The sequence below is a fragment of the Onychostoma macrolepis genome, chromosome 14, assembly GCF_012432095.1.
Source record: "Onychostoma macrolepis isolate SWU-2019 chromosome 14, ASM1243209v1, whole genome shotgun sequence".
Taxonomy (NCBI): domain Eukaryota; kingdom Metazoa; phylum Chordata; class Actinopteri; order Cypriniformes; family Cyprinidae; genus Onychostoma; species Onychostoma macrolepis.
Window position 1 is genome coordinate 843,575 of NC_081168.1, and position 19,589 is coordinate 863,163.

Sequence of the window (19,589 nt, forward strand, 5' to 3'; positions counted from 1 at the left end):
CTTTTCTAATCTTTTTTTATTCTATCTGTTTTCTTTTTATTTATTATACAATTAACAAAAGCAAAAAAAGGCCTCTAACTCTAGCTTGCTCTATTCTTTTTCTTTTCTACCTGTTTTCTTTTTATTTATTATATAATGATAATTGTATTAATGTGCAGGGCGGGTTTATCAGGTAATAGATACTGGTTCAGTGGTTCGCCGCTGGGGGGCGATGTCAGTGAATTCATGGGTTCGTTGAGTTCATCGATCCAAACAGCAAATGATTCGCTAAGTTTTCGAAGCATCACGAAGCAGTGCTTCAAAAGAGCTCATCACTAGTGAACGGCATGTTTGGGATCCGATAGTGTTTATTTTAATCAGACGGTATAAAAGCGATGTGGCAGCGGTGGGATTCGAACCCACGCCCCCGAAGAGACTGGAGCCTTAATCCAGCGCCTTAGACCGCTCGGCCACGCTACCGCTGCTGCGCCACGCATCATGACGCCTCTCAAACTCAAACTAGTACACTTCACACGATCGAGAACACACACAAATCTGTGCAAGACATAAATTAACTTTAGAACACGCTAATTTATATCTTCTGGATGTATTTCAGGGTTACACTCGCTGTACTTCAGATATAAACCATCAGTTTTCTGACATTCAAGACTTTACTAGAACACTTTCGTGTAACACCGGGAGCGTTGTGCAGTGACTAGTTACAGTAATAATATTGCTTTTTCCAGTAACTAGTAGTGTAACTAATTACTAATAAGATTTCAGTAATAACATTACAGTTACCGTCCATAAAACAGCTTACTTAGTAACTTTCGATGCCTCTCAACCTACTGACTCGAAGTCTAACAATCCAATAAGATTTATTTTCATAGGCACATGAATTACCAGAGCAGCAGGCATATGAAATATGAAAAAGCTTACATTCAGTGGATGGAAATTACTAGAATTAAACATCTTTTTAGAAAACGAAACATTATGAACTTGTGTGATTTCTTTTGATGAAACATAACTGTATATGGGTAACAAATTATAGCTAGCTTCAAGCTCCACAATGAGAATAACACAACACTTCTGCTATCAGTCACCGCTGTGTTTATAATAACTGCTGACTGAGATCTAGTGTGGTTTTTGGTGAAATGAGGCAGAAATGTTTTTAGTAACATTTCAGAAGAATTGTTTTGGGTAAGTCACGCAATTACAGCTTCTGTGGGGCGTGAAGAAAAAGTAATGCAACTAGTAGTGCATCTAATTACTGTTGCCAGAAAGTAATAAGTATCATAATATTACTTTTGAAAGGAGTAACTTGTAATGAATAGTTAAATACATCGAGTAACTAGCCTGACACTGGCTACTGGTAAAAGTTAAAGTGACAGTTCACCGAAAATGAACATTCTGTAGTTTATTAACTCAAGTTGTTCTGATTGACTTCCATAGAATCAATAAAATCATATGGCTACCATCAACTGTTCATTCCCAAAATTCATCAGAATATCTTGTTTGACAGGTTTGGAACAACATGACACTGAATAAAAACTATACCTTTAAGTATTTCACCAGTAGTTATAAGCAAACCAGGAACTAGTCAGTATTCCAGTAGCAGCCAAATAATTACTACCACAAACCATAAAAACTACTAGTACACTTTGAAAATGTGGAAGTTAAAACAACTGTTTAATGTTTTTAGTTGCGGCGGTGTTTTCAAAAGAAACTGATACAGAAGCTTCATTAAACCTGAATGCATCAGGAGTTTAACAATCACTGTGCAAATCAAAAAACACCAAACATACTTAAAATGTGTTTATATTTAATAGGTTCAGTATAAGATAGATTATAAAACATGGATATGAACAGAACAGCAGAACTACAGATACACAAGACAGTGAAAGGAACAAACTTGAGACATTTACATCTGGCCTCATTAATGGTCACAATTAAATGAGTTTCTAACCAATTAAAGTTGCCCACACACACACACACACACACACACACACGCAGAGAGAATCAGGCCCTCGATCCGATGTTTGAGAGACAGTGCAGCATTCAGCTCAGCTCAGCAGGCCTGCGTGTCTCAAACAGGTCCTTGAGCGGAGTGCATCAGTGGTGCGGGTTGCAGACGGGCGGCAGGACCCGGCGTGAGTTGGCTTTGACCCAGGGGTGCTCCATCACGCTCCGCAGCGGCAGACGCATGGCCGGACTGTGACGCAGCAGCTTCGAGATCAGATCACGAGCGCCGTCAGAAACCAGCTTGGGAAACTGAAGATCCACCTGCAGACACATCAACACACGTCAGCTCGAGATCACTTCAATGATCTTATATTCTTCATATCTTCAAGACAAAACCTGATTTGAATTCTTGAAAACATTCTGAACCCGTTTAATCCCAGCGCTCCCGATACGGACCGTAAAAGTTCTCATTTATAAAGCTCTGAAAACCTTACTGACTGATGTTTTAGTGCATTTCCTGCAAATATGAAAAAAATAAAGGGTCTCAATGAAATGTGCGCAGTTTTACACGATTAGTGCAGATTGTGACATGACCAGAGCAGTTTAACTCCTGTTTGCACCTTAAGATAACGGCATCAAAGCTACAAAACAAGAGGCTAGTAAAGTATGTTAAACATACGATAAAGACTTTGTCCACATTATCTTTAAGGCGTCTAGTATTAATATGAATTCACAATTATTAAATTTTGTTGAGTGCTCATTGAATGAGTAAACATGGTCACAATTGGGATTGAGCTTTAAATTAATTAAAATTACAATTAATAATAATAATAATAATAATAATAGGGATAACAGGGAATTTAAGTATACATATAAATCCAATTGCAGTTGTTAGAAAGCTGCACTAAAATGTTGCAATAACAAAATAAACTCCAAATGTTACAAACAAGTTACAATATTGATGTTGAAATACTGGCAGCACTGATATAATTTTACAAATGAGACCGACCATAAAACAATTCATCCACACTTTTCCAACAAAAATACAACCCCATTAAAAAAAAAAAAAATAAATAAATAAATAATTAGTAATATATATATATATATATATATATATATATATATAAAGGGTTACTATTGACACATCTGGATATTTTCATGGCTGGAAAAATTGGGATTAAACTGATTAATAAAGCACCAAAATTAAAGATTTAATTTAGCCCAAAAAAGAAAATTTAAATTTAATTCATTAATAAAATAATGCCGAAATAAAAACAGTTGTCCAAACAAACTGCCATTTGTTAAATTTAAATGAAGGTTTTATTAACAGAATCATTTATATTCTTTGTTGCTGAAAAATATTTAAACAGCGGCTGAAATAACTTCCAACACGTTTACACAAACATTAAAGACAACAGGTTCAAGAAAAATAATTAATATATAATCTAGTTCATATATTTAGCAAAACACTCCTCTCTAGAGTCATTTTCTTTGTTGCTGACTAAAGACAACTGCTGTTTCTGCCAAAAAATTATTAAAACAATTTCCAGTTCCCAAGTTTTGGGAGCATCACTATTAATTATCATAAATAATTTCTTAAAGTTAGGACAACCTCAAACTTGTCTTAAACGCTCTTAAAGCATCACAACAAAACTCTAGCTACATATAATACATATTACTATTACTAGAGACGCGCACGAGTGACATGACACCAACGATTAATAAAGTAAACAATCAGTCATTCAGAAACCATCTCCGTTCACACTTCAAACGAAAACACATGTCACGTGACCATTCATGCAGGTACAGGTAGATCCCTGTTATTCAGATGGCGGATGCGTCTGCGTGCTTGGAGCGGTCGAATGGGGGGATCTACTCATACATATCTATGGGTACAGTAATGAGCATGATGTTGTTTACACGGTCGTCAAGGATACGCAGGGTGAATGTGGGCAGCCACACCATCGTTTACAAAAGTCTCCGTTTTCAATCTCGTAAACGCCGGAGTAGTATAAACAACAGGCGCAACCGAAGCACAAGTTATGCGTTTTAAACCGCAACTGCACTCGTGTAAACGGGGCCTGGAGCTGAGGTATCGTCAGTGAATAAACGCAGACAGACCTTAGTGATGCGCTTGTATGTCTCTGTGTGGCTGGCCGTCTCGAACGGAGGGTTTCCCACCAAACACTCGTAACACAGCACACCAATGCACCACAGATCCACCTTCTCATCGTGAGTGTGGCCCTCGATCATCTCCGGCGGCAGATAGTCCAGAGTCCCGCACATCGTCCGCCGTCTGACACACAAAGCATTAAGAGTCACAACAAAACTCTAGCTGCATAATACATATTACTATTACTAGAGACCAGTGACATGACACCAGTTATTAATAAAGGGAACAATCAGTCATGATTATTACGTGACTTCTTGCTCTATAAAACTCATTTTATAGTCAATTGGGGACCTCATTTTAAATTGGCAATTTTCTTTAGAAAACGTAATAATTTGTTTTAAGAACACACTTAAATCAAGATCCATTTGCCATATGCTTTAAGTCATGTTTTCAGAAAAAGTATCAAAATGAAGTGAGTTTATGCTTAAAACAAGAATATATCAATGGAGTCAGAAAAATAAAATAAAAATAGTTTGAATTAAGATTCCTTAAACAACAACAACAAAAAAAAACCTTAAGTGACTTTTGCATCACAAGTAAAGCATCTTAATTTGGAACGTTGTAGTATGATATTTTCAGGATAATTGCTGAAGTTTGGTATACAGTATTGGATTACATTACCAAAAACATAAGCATTGGTCTTTTTAGTTTAATACCCTTTAAAAAAAAAAAATTACAATAAAACACACAAAGCTGAATAGAGTGGACAAAATGTTTCAAATTTGCATAATTGGGAGTTAATATATTTTCTGTTTTATTTTACATTAAAGTGTGTAGTTTTGTTGCATATAAAGTTTTAGTTATGGTAGTACATCAAGTTAAATTAAATTGAAGGGAGAAATGTTGCCTTGGCATTTAACTGAAATTAAACTTGCATTTTATGCGTTTAGATTTCAAGAATGTTTTCTTTAGTTGTTTTCGGTAACTATAACCCTGGTTTCAAACAGACGCTGTGAAGCATTGATGGAAACTAGAATTATTCATCTTGAAGTGCCTGCGATCACAAACCATGCATGCTCACGTCTGGTCTTGATTTATGAATGTTCAGAAGTTTGCACTGGAGACGCGACAAACACTGATGAAGAACGGAACGGAAGGGTCCTGGTGCATTATGGGTGTGTTACCTGAGAGACGGTGCGTGGACGGACCAGCCGAAGTCTGCGATCTTGAGTTCTCCTCGGTATCCCAGCAGAAGGTTCTCAGGTTTAATGTCTCTGTGGATCACCTTCTTCTCGTGGCAGTACAGAAGCGCGTCCGCCAGCTCCTCCATGTACTACACACACAAGAGCAGACGTCATGAGTGTGTTCCTGTGACTCACAGCACGGTTCTGGATAAACAGTCATGATTTGTGTCTCAAATAGAGATCACGACTCTGAACTAAAAATAACGTGACAAAATGTTAATTGCTGCAGTCTATTTAAAAGGGTTTAATTTGAACGCATTAAAATGATTAAACATTTTAATATATAACCTAATGTGTGACCCTGGACCTGGTCTTAAGTGTTTTTAAGTAATGAATAAATGATCTTTACATTGATGTATGGTTTGTTAGGATCGGACAATATTTGGCTGAGATACAACTATTCGAAAATCTGGAATCTGAGGGTGCAAAAAAAAAAAAAAAAATATATATATATATATAAAATCACCTTTAAATTTGTCCAAATGAAGTTCTTAGCAATGCATATTACTAATAAAAAATTTAATTGATATTTATGGTAAGAAACTTACAAAATATCTTCATGGAACATGATACTTAATATTCTAATGATTTTTGGCATAAGACATATCTATAATTTTGACCCATACAATGTATTGTTGGCTATTGCTACAAATATACCTGTGCTGCTTATGATTTTTCACATTAAAATGATGATAAAGTGGTTTGAATAAGTGATTCAATGACTCACTCATAAATACTTCCCTCGTTTCATTCCTGGATGAATCAGCATGTGAACAAATCTCTTGAATGAATGATTTTACGAATAAATTTAACAGTCACTTGTCGCCATCTAGTGGAGAAACAGTGTAATCGACAAGCGTTGAGTGCGTTTACGTGCACCCTCTTAATGCTATAATGAGATTTTGGCAATATCCTGATTAATCTTTACCTCATGTAAACGCAATACTTCGATCTAAATAATGCGATTAAGCTCGATCGCAGCAAGCATAATTGTAATAACATAGGTGGTGTACGCTGATTTTAATCAAAATATACAGGCACGTAAACACCTTAAGTTGCAGTATTGCTGCTCTTTTTGACGCTCTCGGCCGCTCTCAATCCCATAATGCACCGCACGAGCGTTTGTGCTCAACTTCCATAGGAATGAACTGAAATCGCTCGTGGGTGTCTGAACGGAGGTGGCGATCTCTTGAGGACTAATGGTGCAGCTGTAGTGTGACTCACGGTGGCGGAGCGCTGATCGTCGAAGCGTCCGCAGCGCTGCAGCTCTTTGTACATCTCTCCCCGCGGAGCGTACTCCAGGACCAGAAACACTCGCGCGTTGTCCTGGAAGTAGTTGTAGAAGCGCAGGATGTTGGGATGCCTGGAAAGTAGGGTTGAAACGATTAGTCAACATTATCAACCAATAAATAAAATCAAAACAGTTTTTTTCCCAGAACATTTGATTGATTCTCGATTTTTAACTAGTCAACTTGAAAATGTAACTACAACATGATTCAATTAACTTTTTCTTTATTAACCCACTAGTTAAACTAGAGAAAACTAAGAGTAACTTTAAAGGGTATTTGGCATCCGGCCTAGCGTTTCATTTTTTGTTCGGTTTCAGCTAAGAATTTATTTTGGTGCATCCCGAATCGATTACCAAACTAATGGTTTGTCGCAGGCCTACTGCAAAGAGATGCTGAAGAGCGTCTGAAGGAAGGAGAAGCAGCTGAACGCACCTGAGGTGAGACTGGATCTCGATCTCTCTCCTCAGCTGATGCTCCACACCTTCCTTCTCCATCTGAGACTTGAACAGCACCTTCAGAGCCACGATGACCTTCAGCTTCCGCTCGCGCGCCAGATACACGTTACCAAACTTGCCCTTCCCGAGCGGCCGGCCGATGTCGAAGTCCTTCATGGAGAACTTCCTGGAGGACAGAGAACAGCAGGGAATAAACACCATGTTCTTCGGTCTTGTTTTACAGTACAAATATCTAAACCTTCTTAAGTAAAGATACATTTACTGGAGATGCACAATGATATCAAGTCTTGTTTTCAGAAAAATGTAATAAACCCACCCACCAAAAGGAGCAGAGTTTGTGCTTAAATAAAAACAAAAATCTGTCAATAAATCAGGTTTTTCTGACCACAACAGATATGCGTGCTTGTTTTAAGCACAAACTTAATTTTAAATCAATTTCTCTTCTTATCTGCAGTCAGTCTGATTCTCCAGTAAATGCGTCTCGATTTAAGTAGGTTTAGTTATCTGTACTGGAAAACAAGACAATAATATTGAGGAAAATCACTTTTTGCCACAGAAGTTTCATAATAAGATAAATAAAAACACAAAAGCATGTTTTAAATGGAGGGAAGAAAAAGGGCCTCTAACTCTAGCTTGTTCTGTTCTTTTACTATTATATCCGTTTTCTTTTTATTATATAATTTAACACACAAAAAAAAAACCTTGCTACGTATACTGTGTTAAGCTAACAGACGTTATAGCACTTGCATATCATTGCTCTTTTGTTGATTTTGATTGCTTCTATTGTCCTCATTTGTAAGTCGCTTTGGATAAAAGCATCTGCTAAGTGACTAAATGTAAATGACTTAAACTAAAAGTACAGCTTAAGTTTGAGATTAACGGTCATATAAACCACAGAACACGATTTCGTATGGTTTAACCCTGACAAATGCTTCCCCTGTATCTTGTCATTCTTTATGATTTTCTATACATTCTTAAATCAATACACATTTACTGACAAATTGACAAGACAAAATCTGCCAACAGGGTCAGAAACCAACTTAACTCACTTTAGTTCTGAACACATTGGTAACTATTTTAGGATCAACTGACTTTAATTGAGGAATTTCTCTGATGTTATTGTGCACCTCAAGTCAGTGTCTCTTGATTCAATCATTTTATTACTGAACTGAGATATTTGTACTGGAAAACAAGACATTAAACATCACTGTGTGCAGTCTGCACATTCACACTCACAACTCTGGATTCACATGATCTTCAGCAGGAATAAAAACCATGATGGCTTAAATAAGATTCTTACAACAGACTCACTTTGTGCTTGACTTCACAGGGACTCTCCCAGGACCTGAAAGAAGACCAGAGACTGAACCAATCAAATCACAGAATTTAATAAAAACATGCAACAAATGGAGTGACAGCATGTGTCTGTTAGCAGTGAGATCACATCTATAATCTATAGCACTAAGAGTTCACTGTCCAGACAACAAAACGCCTCTGAAGGAGGACCATACTGCAACTTTCAACCATCAGCAGCATGTATTACTAAACAACTCGTTTATAAAGAGTGTGTGTTTGTTGTTCTAGAGGTGTTACCTGTAACAGCGTGTGTGTCTGGATTCATACCGACTCTGAGAGGAACAACAGCAGCAACCTGAAGCACAAACACACACAATAATCAGCAGACGCACACACACACACACACACTAGTGAACGAGAGAGCAATGAGACGCTAGCGTTACTTTAACGTTACCTGTGTTTGCAGAGCTCGGGGTTCCCGGTTCTCTTTATTCTGATAAAAACACAAACACGTCTCAAACTCAACACACACTGATGAATAAAGCAGTTACATCAATAAAACAAAAAACAGCTCTCAGATGGGTAACCATAACAAATATTAAAACATAGGCCTATCTCTAATATATTATAGCTAACGTCTGAGTGGATTTAGCACTCGGTCTCGTAGCTGAACAATGACAGTAAAGACTTTAATTTGATATAGATTAGTCACCACGCAATACTAACATCTCCTAAACACACATATATACGCGCTAACGTTTAAATGAGATGATTAATAATTGTTTATTATACCTGCATGTTCATTGAGTTCTTGCGTCTGTGTCTCTGCTCTTCCGTTTCGCTCTTTTTCAACCGCCTGGATTTAAACTGAACACCAGCTGCATTTCTATTGGCCGAGACGCTCAAAACTCCCCGCTGATTGGCCCATGGACACGAACGCTCATTGGGCCAGGGATGTGCCAATCATTCTGAAACCGCCACAAAAATAAAGATTTAACAATTTTCAAAAATCATGTTTTTCATGTATTGTGCATTCCAGTTAATCTCAATCAAATTGCAGTTGGGTTATTTTAATTAGGTTAAAAAAAGCTATATATATATAAAAAGGTGAATAAAACCATGATAACAATAATAATAATAATAAAAAACAAACATGATTTTTGAAAATTATCTGTATTTGCGAATGAACTCTTCAAATATTTTAATCTTATGATTTAATCAACAATTAAAATATAAGATATTTACAGTAAACGTACTCTACATACAATTATGCATATTGCTGTTATTGTATAAGAGAACATAATGTTTTAAATTGGAATTCTGACATAAAAAGTTGAAATTATGACATAAAAAGTCATGTATGAGATTAAAGTCATTCATGTCATGAAATTATTACATGAAATGTTGAAATTATGACAAAAAGTTTATGAATTATTATGAAATAAAAAGTCATAGTTATAAAGTCAAAATTATGAAAAGCCATAATTATGACAAAATTATTACTTGTCATAACTTTGTAATCTCATAATTTAGCCTTTTTTTTTTTTTTTTACATAATTTAAAGAACTTGTCTTGTAAATAATAACTTGCAATCTTATCATTTAAATATTTTGTCACATGTATTTTGGAGATTTTTTCTTATGTGGTGTAAATATGCTTCCATAAATGTGTACATCTGCTTTGCATCAAACTCCTGTAGAAAAGTCCATAAAAATTCAAATAAAAATGCAAAAAAACCCCCATAAAAATACAAAGACAACTTCAGACTGATACGACACAGACTTACAAATTCATTGAAAATTCATGTTTAATTCCTTTATAAAAACATAGAAAAGCGAAATATCTACAAATCTCTCTATTTCTCCAGCAGAGCTCGTCTCTATCTGCACAAGACACTGTGAAATCATGATCCGACAGAACCAGTGTCTTCTTCACATCCTCCAGTCCTCAGATGAAGAATCACTCACATCGACTGCAGCGAAACCAGCAGAAAGAACTCAAAGAGAGCTGGAATCACACTGTCTCACGCACGCACGCACACACACACACACACACGCACACACACACACACACACACACACAGACACAGACACAGACACACACGCACACACACACGCACGCACGCACACACACACACACACACGTACACACACAGACACAGACACACACGCACGCACGCACGCACGCACACACACACACAGACACACACACACACACACGCACGCACGCACGCACGCACGCACGCACGCACACACACACACACACACAGAGACACAGACACACACGCACGCACACACACACACACACACACACAGACACAGACACACACAGTTCAGATGGCAGATACAGCGTAAAATGTTCATTTTCATTACATTAACGGTGTTAATATACCAAAATATATAATATATCTAAGACATATGTGACCCTGCAGCACAGAAGCAGTCATAAGCAGCACAGGTATATTTGTAGCAATAGCCAACAATACATTGTATGGGTCAAAATTATCAGTTTTTCTTTTATGCCAAAAATCATTGGGATATTAAGTAAAGATCATGTTCCATGAAGATATTTAGTAAATTTCCTACCGTAAATATATCAAAACTTCATTTTTGATTAGTAATATGCATTGCTAAGAACTTCATTTGAACAACTTTAAAGGTGATTTTCTCAATATTTAGATTGTTTTGCACCCTCAGATTCCTGATTTTCAAATATTGTCCGATCCTAACAAACCATACATCAATGGAAAGATTATTTATTCAGCTTTCAGATGATGTATAAATCTTAATTTTAAAAAATTGACCCTTATGACTGGTTTTGTGGTTCAGGGCCACATGCAGAAATAATACATTTACATTTTCCAATCACACATTTGCATTTCATCCTGAGCCCCAGGAGAGCTTACGTTCATTCCCTCTCCAGGGTTCCCACACCTGGTTAACTTCAAATTCAAGGCCTTTCCAGGTCCAATACCCTCAAATTCAAGGACTTAATGTGGGGACACAGTTCAAGTGAGAGCAAAGGTTACATCGCGTCACCTTGTAAGATACATTGTTACAGTTTTCATGTGTCAAACACAACTATGCAAAAAAGCTTTTTTGCATTTATTTTTGGGCATATGACAGAAATCTGATATTTGTCGTATTTCTGTTTTGCATAAAATTGAATAATATTTGGTACATACTACACTGTATTCTAAAATGATCTGATATTAACTTTTGCATGGATTTTATTGAAAAGAGCTTAGGCTCATGTAACCAGAAGTTTTAAGATATATGAATATGCTTTTAAGTTTTTCTTGCCTCATGGCTTTTCATTATTTTAACAAGCAAAGCAATTCAACATTACATCCTTTGGATCTCTGGCAAGCCATTCTTTGTAATCTTCTTTGGTGAGCCAAATATCTTGAAACGTGCATTTTCCAGTCATCACGTTTCAGCCTATTTTTGCAGTGTTTCACGGTGTGTCTGTGAAACACTGACGTACCATCTTAGTAACTTTGTGTGCGTGTGAACGTCATGGCAACGAACAACACAAAGTAACGTAACGCATTAATGTGCAGCGGAAATCAAGCAAGCTAGTATGCACAAAGTGTTGGTGAAATAACACATTAGCGGACCGGAGGGAATAATATGGAATTTTCAAGGACCTGTATCTATGTTTGTTTATTTTCAAAAACTTTCCAGGGCCTTGAAAATTTTTAATCAGATTCACAAACTTTCAAGGATTTCAAGGACCCGTGGGAACCCTGCCTCTCTCTGATGATTGATAACACTTCTAAGCTGCTTCTAATAGTAATCAGTGAGCGAGCAGACGGACCTGCAGAAGCTGAATATGATCCAGTACGTCCAGCAGGGCCACTGCTGGAAAACAAAGCAGGACAGACTGACGCAGGCGCTGGAGTGAGAGATCAGAGCTGAAGAGATGCTCAGAGAAACACATCGAGACTCAGAATACTGTACAATCACTGCACACTTAAGCGCTACAGCTTCACAACAAGACACACTCTGGATACTGTAGAAGCTTGTTTCTGTCATGGAATACATATATATATATATACAAACTGAGCAATGATTTTAAATAACTAAAAAAATTATAATTTTCTCTGGTAATCTGTATTATGTCTCAAGTACTGTATATTATGGAAGCTTACTTCTGCCATGGATTCTGTGTTTATATCTGCAATTCTGTCATTTCTTCTCGTAATTCTGCGTTTACATCATGCAATTTGGATATTTTCTTGTAATTGCAAGTGTACATAATTCATAATTCTGAGTTTATGTCTCACATTTTTTTCTGACTAGAATTTTGATTTTGAATTTGGACTTTTTTCTCACATTTATGGGTTTACATCTCAATGTATGATATAAATTTGTATTTTCAGAGCAGAAATGAATTATTCAGTAAAAGTTTGACTGAAGCTGCTTGATTATCCATGATCAGAATCACTGTAACCGAGTTCATCGGCACTGGACTGAGTGTGTGTGTGTGTGTGTGTGTGTGTAAGGATACACAGCAGGGCCTGGTTACTGCTGAACATGGAGACTCCAGAGAGAAACCCAGCCAGTTCAATCACAAACAGCCCCAGAGTCACAGACAGAGCCACCAGCAGCCTGAAGAGAGTCAGACAGTGAACACGTTATTAATAAAGCATATAATGTACAGACAAGCAGATATGATCCATAATACGAATGCAACACATTTAATTACGCATTAAGCGTTTTCCTCCCATAGAAAACCATTATGAAGATGCTTAACGTGGCTTAATGCGTTCAGACAGTGTTTTTAAATGACCAAACTCAGTAAACACATTAGTAATATAATAAGCATATAATGTAGCCTACAGACATGCAGATGAGTCCAGAATAAGAACACAACGTAACGTGGCTTAATGCATTAAAACAGTGTTTTTAAACAACTAATAACCTTTTTTTTTTTTAACAATATATTTATTACTTTTTTCAGTTTGCATATTACAGCAGATTACACAATAAGTAACAAACCTGTAACCACAGCAAACATTTTACACCCTATTCTCCCTCCCAGCACCCCATCCCCGAACAAAAGAAGGAAAAAAAATAAATAAATAATAATAATAATAATAATAAATAAATAAATAAAATAATTTAAATAAAAATAAAAACATTTAATTTAAAAATAATAATAATAATAAATAAATAAATAAAATAATTTAAATAAAAATAAAAACATTAAAAAAAAAAAAAATTAAAGATATCTAAATTGAGTAAAGAGTGTTTCCCAAGTTTGTAAAGTAGATCATGATATTACCCTACTCCCTCAAATCTTGTTGTAGCAGGCTATCAACATTAACATTATGCCTTAAGAAATTAGTAAAAGGTCTCCAGACATCTTCAAACATGTTTTGTTTCTTTCTGACAACATATGTGATCTTTTCCATTGACATGTTTGACGCCATTTCTTTGATCCACTTTCCAACTCTTGGCTCATTGATATTTTTCCAATTAAGAGAAATTATTCGTTTGGCTTGTAAAATACACATTTCAATGAATCTGACCTCTTTGCTTTGTAAGATAGGACTGATAGGATATATACCCAGAATATAAAGTTTAGGATCCAGTGGTAATTTCTTTGATAGAATTTGGTCAATCATATTAATTATATCTTGCCAAAAAGGTTTCACTTTCTCACATTCCCATATACAAATGGTACAGTGTACCTCTTGCCTCATTACACTTTATACAGGTATCAGGAATATTATCATTAAACTTGTGCAACATAACAGGAGTTAGATATGTTCGCATCAGCCATTTATATTGTATGAGTTTCAAACTACTGTTGACTGTCTGTATCTGAGCCTTCTTGCATGCCTTTGCTCTTAAAATTGCACTAAGCAACTTTCTCTGACTGAGAAAGAAGCTTTTCAGCATCTGTGGCCTTGGATTCTCTTCATTTGCTTAGTTGCACTAACACAGCTTTTAGTGCTCTCAGAAGCTACAAAACAGCTATTCTGAGCAATGAAGCTCTAACTCATGAACAATTTTTATACCCAAATATGTAAAATTATTAGGGCATTCCTCATGGATGTAGGGAGAAGACTCCTGGAACATCTCCAAAAGGGGTAAAATTAATTTGGATTGAAATTGTTTGTAAATATCTATAGGTATGCCATCTGGCCCAGGCGCTTTTCCAGCTTGCATAGAGTTAATTGCTTCTGCAATTTCTATCTCTGTTAATTCTCCATCTAATGCTTTACTTTCATTTTCTGAAATTTTGGGAATATTAAGGTTATTTAGAAATTGTGTCTGCTTATCGAGTCTGGGAGTACCCTCAGAGGTATACAGTTTCTCATAAAACACCTTAAAGGCCTCATTGATTTCTGTGGGATCTACTATGGTTCTACCGCTTGGATCTTCAATCTAATTAATAGATCTTTCTGTTTGTTGTTGTTTAATTCGCCATGCTAAAAGTTTCCCAGGTTTTTCCCCCTGGTCATAGTAGGATTGTTTAAGTTTCAATAAATGAATTGCTGCTTTGTTAGCTGACAGTTCATTGTATTGTGATCTAAGTAGGAGTAATTGTGCATTTGCATCTATAGATTTAGATTTATTATTGTAAAGGCAAACGATGTCATTGAATAAATAATGAGCGCGGCACGTTTCAAGTCAAAACGCGGCGCGGATGTCTTTATGTGGATGTATCTGAAGGGAACCGACTGTCCTCAGAAACGTGTCGTTGGCAATTTAATTTCATTTTACCTATAATTCCTGATAAAGCAGCGTTTATGAGCGAAGAGCTGCGTAGTGTACAGCGTTTCCGGGGAAACCGCAGTATTTCAGCGCTCCTAAAGCGCCACCTCGTGGCAGAGAGTGAATCTGCATTTACAATAAGCCTTTCTTGCTGTTTATGGTCAGATCAATGCAAATATCAACTTTTTACGCAGCAAACACAGAGTTGTAAATGAGAAAGAAGTTAATGTGCCTTCTAAAAATTTAAACAATTAAGACATTAAATTAACATAATACCTGACCATAATACCTTAAATTAACATGAAAACCTGTATCTGAACTGTAAATCATGTAATTTTATGGCTCAATACTGTATGTTACCATAGACATTGTCCAACCCCGCTCATTCTGTGTTCATTTTACTTGTGCAGCTCTTAAAATGGGTCATGAATTGCCTTAAATTTATTTTTAAAATTCTGCGCAGACCCTGTAAATAGTGAAATAAGATTCCTTCCTTCATATTTGTTTATATTTGATTGACATTTAAACTCCTATCTGATTTTCTATATTTAAAAAAATATAATGTTTTTTTTTAATTTGGGCTAGTTAAGTTAATATTCGGGCTACCAAAATCTGAAGAGTACGTGCCCGAAGGGCTACCAGGGATTTAGAAATTTTGGTCAGAAACAGATTGTTATAGAATTTAGGGTCATCTTCATTAGGACCATATACATTTATCAGATTTATATTTTCAAGTAATAGCATACCCTGAACTATTATATATCTACCTGCAGGGTCCTTAATTATATTTTTAATTAGTAGTGGGACAGATTTATGAATTAATATCATAACCCCTCTAGCATGAGTGGTATACGGAGCAGACAACACCTGACCCTGCCATCTTCTTTTTATTTTAGAAATATCCCCACTCAATAAATGAGTTTCTTGCAAAACAATTATTTTTGATTGCAAGAATTTTATCCTGTTCATCACTTGCTTAACCTTTGTAATTTTATTTAAACCCCTACAGTTCCATGAGGTAAATTTCACCTTCAAACTACTAGACATTAGTTATATAATGTATTTTTAAGATTTATTTTAATACAATAAGATATTTTGATGGAAACACACCCATATATAGCAAGAAGAAAAGGGAAAAAGAAACGCACACCTTATACCGCTTATGACCGATATGAGTCCACACACAAAGAGCCTTCTGTCTCTTGCTTTTAATTATTTCCTTCTCTTTAGCTCTCTCTGCTATTACCAAGTACAGCCTTACCAATAGTTAAAGATTAGAACTATGCACCATTTGTAAACATAACCGTTAAAGGGTTAATTACATTGGAACATTCAGGCACCAATAACCAATAATAACCAGCAGGCCTACCTTAGGCCTGAGCTGAAGGGTGGATGGTATCAAAGAAGTATCAAATAATACTGTTGAACGTCCCTTATGTGATTCATGTCCATGTTTTCCCCTTCCACCCTATGTCTGTTTTTAATTATTGTAACCATGAAAATAAACACATATTTGGCCATAAGAACTTAAAAGAAAACAATATGTAGTAATATTTAACCCTTACGTGACATTTTAATTCCCTGTTCTCTTATATTCTTGTTGTTTGACTTTAAATACTATTCTGGTTGGTATTGTAGGATTAATTACAAACTAGCAGCAGAGCCAAAAAGTTGCGACCTCTTAGCACCTCGCCATAACCGGAAGTCACCAATAACCATTATTAATAAATCATTATACATACAGGCAAACTTGAGTTTTGGTCTTTTAAAAACACTGTTTTAATGCATCAGGCCACATTAAGTGTTTTCTTTATAAAGGTTTTCTATGGGAGGAAAACGCTCAATGCGTAATTAAACGCGTCGTGTCCATATTACGCCTCATATTTGTTTGTCTGTACGTGGTATGCTTTATTAATAATGTGTTTCTTGAGTTTGGTTTTAATGCATCAAGCCATAGTAAGTGTTTTTCACGTAAAGCGCTTTAGAATCTGCCTCCTGTGACAAAAGAAGTGGTGAAAGTGTGTGTGTTTTACCGTGTGTCTTCTGTTTTGAACTGTTCTTCAGTGAATTCCAGCGGCAGACATGACTGGATGTTATTGTCCTGTAACACACACACACACACACACACACACACACACACACACACACACACGTCAGTCCTCAGACTCTTAAAGCCTGGTACAGCTGTGAAGGTGTGTGTTCTCGTCTCACCCGTGACCAGAAGATGGTGATAACGATGACCAGGTGAGCGGCGAGCGTGAGGAAACGCGCAGGAACCAGACTCTTTAACGCAGACATCCCACCTTCACATCTTCATCATCATCATCTTCATCACTCACAAACACATCAACACAGACTCAAACACCTCGTCATCTCCACTGACGCAGATATTCACTGCAGACATGACAAATAAACACTGCATCGTAGTACTTCTACAATAATAACAATTATACATATATGACCCTGGAGCACAAAACCAGTCATAAGAGTCAAAGTTTTGAAATTGATGTATGGTGTGTTATGATAGGACAGTATTTGTCTGAGATGCAACTATTTGAAAATCTGGAATCTGAGGGAGCAAAAAAATCTAAATATTGAGAAAATCACCTTTAAAGTTGTTCAAATTATGTTCTTAGCAATGCATATTACTAATCAAAAAATAAGTTTTGATATCTTTTGATATCTTAATATCCTAATGATTTTTGGCATAAAAGAGAAATGTATAATTTTGACCCATACAATGTATTGTTGGCTATTGCTACAAATATAGCTGTGCTGCTTATGACTGCTTCTGTGCTGCAGGGACACATATAATAATAAATTAAACCCTGAAAAAATCTTTCTAAAAAAAAAAAAAAAGATTTTTAGCATTTATAAATTTAAAAATATATATATTATGGGTTTAATGTGTGGTTTGTGAACTGTAAGGAAAAACAATGTTAAAGAAATAATGGTAATGAACTGCAAACACACAATACAATAGTGCATTATTATGACAGACAGCAAAATAAATAGACTTCAACCTATAAAAATTAATAAACAATATTAAATTAACTTTAAAAGCAGGGGGGAAAAGTATGATCCCTGCTAACTATAATGTTTCCATTAAGCTATGAAAACGTTATTTCTGAACGTCTGAAAATGTTTTAAAAACGTTTTAATAAAGGTAATTTTGATCATGTTGCAATCATTATGGGAACATTATTAGATCTGAATGTTCTCTGTTTACACAGCGTCAGATAAAACCTCTCAGATTAAACGATCTGTGAAAATATTCATGTTTTAAGAACATTATTGGACACCAAATCACTTTGAACGAACGTCTTATGATTAACGCTGCTGGAGGTGTTTGTTCATGACTTTGAGAGAGTTAGCTGCTAGCTGTTGTTAGCTGTTAGCTGGAAGAGAACATCACTAGCTGACATGTTTCAGATAAACGGCTCGGTTTCACTCTAAACACTGTAAACAGACACAGTTCGTCTCTGAATCGGTTCCGAACGTCTTGGATGTGTTTCGTAACTGAAATAACACTTCTCTCGCTTTATTAATAACCGTACAGTGAAGATGAACTTGATGGAAAAGAGATGATTTACTCACATGTTTATCATCAGGCGCGCGCACGTCCGCGTTACTACAGCAACGGTCTTCCTCGAGCACGAGCGCCGGCGCGCTCACGTCGCCACCTGCCGGCGCGGAGACCACAGTAACCGGGGCCCGGGGCCAGAGTCAGACAGGGCCACTTGTGTGTTTAGGGGGCACAATTTTAAAATGAATCTTAACCTGCTTCAAGTATTATTCATTCAGTCATTTTTTCATGTCATGCATCACTGCAATCTCTAATTTCAACTAAAATGAATGTTTCATCATGTTTCATTTATTTGACATAATGTTGTACTGTAGAGTCAGGAGCATCATGCACTCATTATTTTGGAATTTCATGCTTATCATGTGACACACAGCAGCCACAATACCACTGTATAACTGATATAGACTTATTCATTTAGTATTTTTATATAATATTCCCAAAATATACCATGAAATATCTCGATTTTCAAATATGTGTAAGTAAATGCATTTTGCACCTTTATAGATTATGTTAGTTGATAACGGGCGATGGGCAAAGTAGCCTAATAGTGTAACCTAATAACTTTGCGTAAAAATAATCTTTTTACTTAAGTACCAGATATGGGTGTTACCATAAAATATTTTAAATAGGAATGACTTTGTATTTAATGTGAATTGAATAAAAACATTGTAAGTTACTAATTAGCGCATAACACTTTCATCTTATACAAGAAGAGAGCAAAGAACGTTTACACTTCAGTCCAGCGAGTACATCTAGAAAATATATAACCTAACCTTAAAAGAAAACTTGCAATATACTTTATATTTATGCATATATATATATATATATATACACAGTGAGGAAAATAAGTATTTGAACACCCTGCTATTTTGCAAGTTCTCCCACTTAGAAATCATGGAGGGTCTGAAATTGTCATCGTAGGTGCATGTCCACTGTG

At 36.0% G+C, this 19,589-nt stretch overlaps 2 protein-coding genes and 1 non-coding gene across 5 annotated transcripts; all 3 read right to left on the minus strand.

Moving 5' to 3' along the window:
• Positions 1-377: 377 nt before the first annotated feature.
• On the minus strand, positions 378-459 carry trnal-aag (transfer RNA leucine (anticodon AAG)). The gene has a single exon. It is a non-coding gene; the product is annotated as a tRNA-Leu (tRNA).
• A 1,188-nt stretch (positions 460-1,647) lies between these two features.
• Positions 1,648-9,187, minus strand: aurkb (aurora kinase B). Its single transcript, XM_058798720.1, has 9 exons — positions 9,131-9,187; positions 8,793-8,831; positions 8,636-8,693; positions 8,354-8,387; positions 7,020-7,208; positions 6,523-6,661; positions 5,239-5,387; positions 4,063-4,237; positions 1,648-2,262 (listed from the first exon to the last, which is right to left on the minus strand). Exons 1-9 carry the CDS (start codon positions 9,140-9,142, stop codon positions 2,092-2,094), a joined length of 966 nt encoding a protein of 321 aa, XP_058654703.1. The 5' UTR covers positions 9,143-9,187; the 3' UTR covers positions 1,648-2,091.
• tmem107 (transmembrane protein 107) lies at positions 9,174-18,805 on the minus strand. Of its 3 annotated transcripts, none has more exons than XR_009274271.1 (7): positions 18,664-18,797; positions 17,278-17,460; positions 17,100-17,167; positions 12,851-12,951; positions 12,158-12,254; positions 10,186-10,356; positions 9,174-9,306 (listed from the first exon to the last, which is right to left on the minus strand). XR_009274271.1 is itself a non-coding variant. In XM_058798725.1 (6 exons), exons 2-6 carry the CDS (start codon positions 17,362-17,364, stop codon positions 10,302-10,304), a joined length of 408 nt encoding a protein of 135 aa, XP_058654708.1. In that variant the 5' UTR covers positions 17,365-17,460; positions 18,664-18,805; the 3' UTR covers positions 10,128-10,301. The 3 variants fall into 3 exon arrangements, 1 of the variants encoding a protein (XP_058654708.1); XR_009274272.1 differs by having other exon boundaries at positions 17,278-17,400; positions 18,664-18,771; XM_058798725.1 differs by lacking the exon at positions 9,174-9,306 and having other exon boundaries at positions 10,128-10,356; positions 18,664-18,805.
• Positions 18,806-19,589: the final 784 nt, after the last annotated feature.

Coding starts and splice junctions, on each gene's coding strand:
- aurkb (XM_058798720.1), bottom strand. Junction 8,388..8,635: donor AGACACACACGCTGTTACAG/GTAACACCTCTA, acceptor GTCTTCTTTCAG/GTCCTGGGAGAGTCCCTGTG. Junction 7,209..8,353: donor CCTGTGAAGTCAAGCACAAA/GTGAGTCTGTTG, acceptor TCTGTCCTCCAG/GAAGTTCTCCATGAAGGACT.
- tmem107 (XM_058798725.1), bottom strand. CDS start 17,364: ATGTCTGCGTTAAAGAGTCTGGTTCCTGCGCGTTTCCTCACGCTCGCC. Junction 12,255..12,850: donor CAGTAACCAGGCCCTGCTGT/GTATCCTTACAC, acceptor GCATCTCTTCAG/CTCTGATCTCTCACTCCAGC. Junction 10,357..12,157: donor ATCATATTCAGCTTCTGCAG/GTCCGTCTGCTC, acceptor TGCGTGAGACAG/TGTGATTCCAGCTCTCTTTG.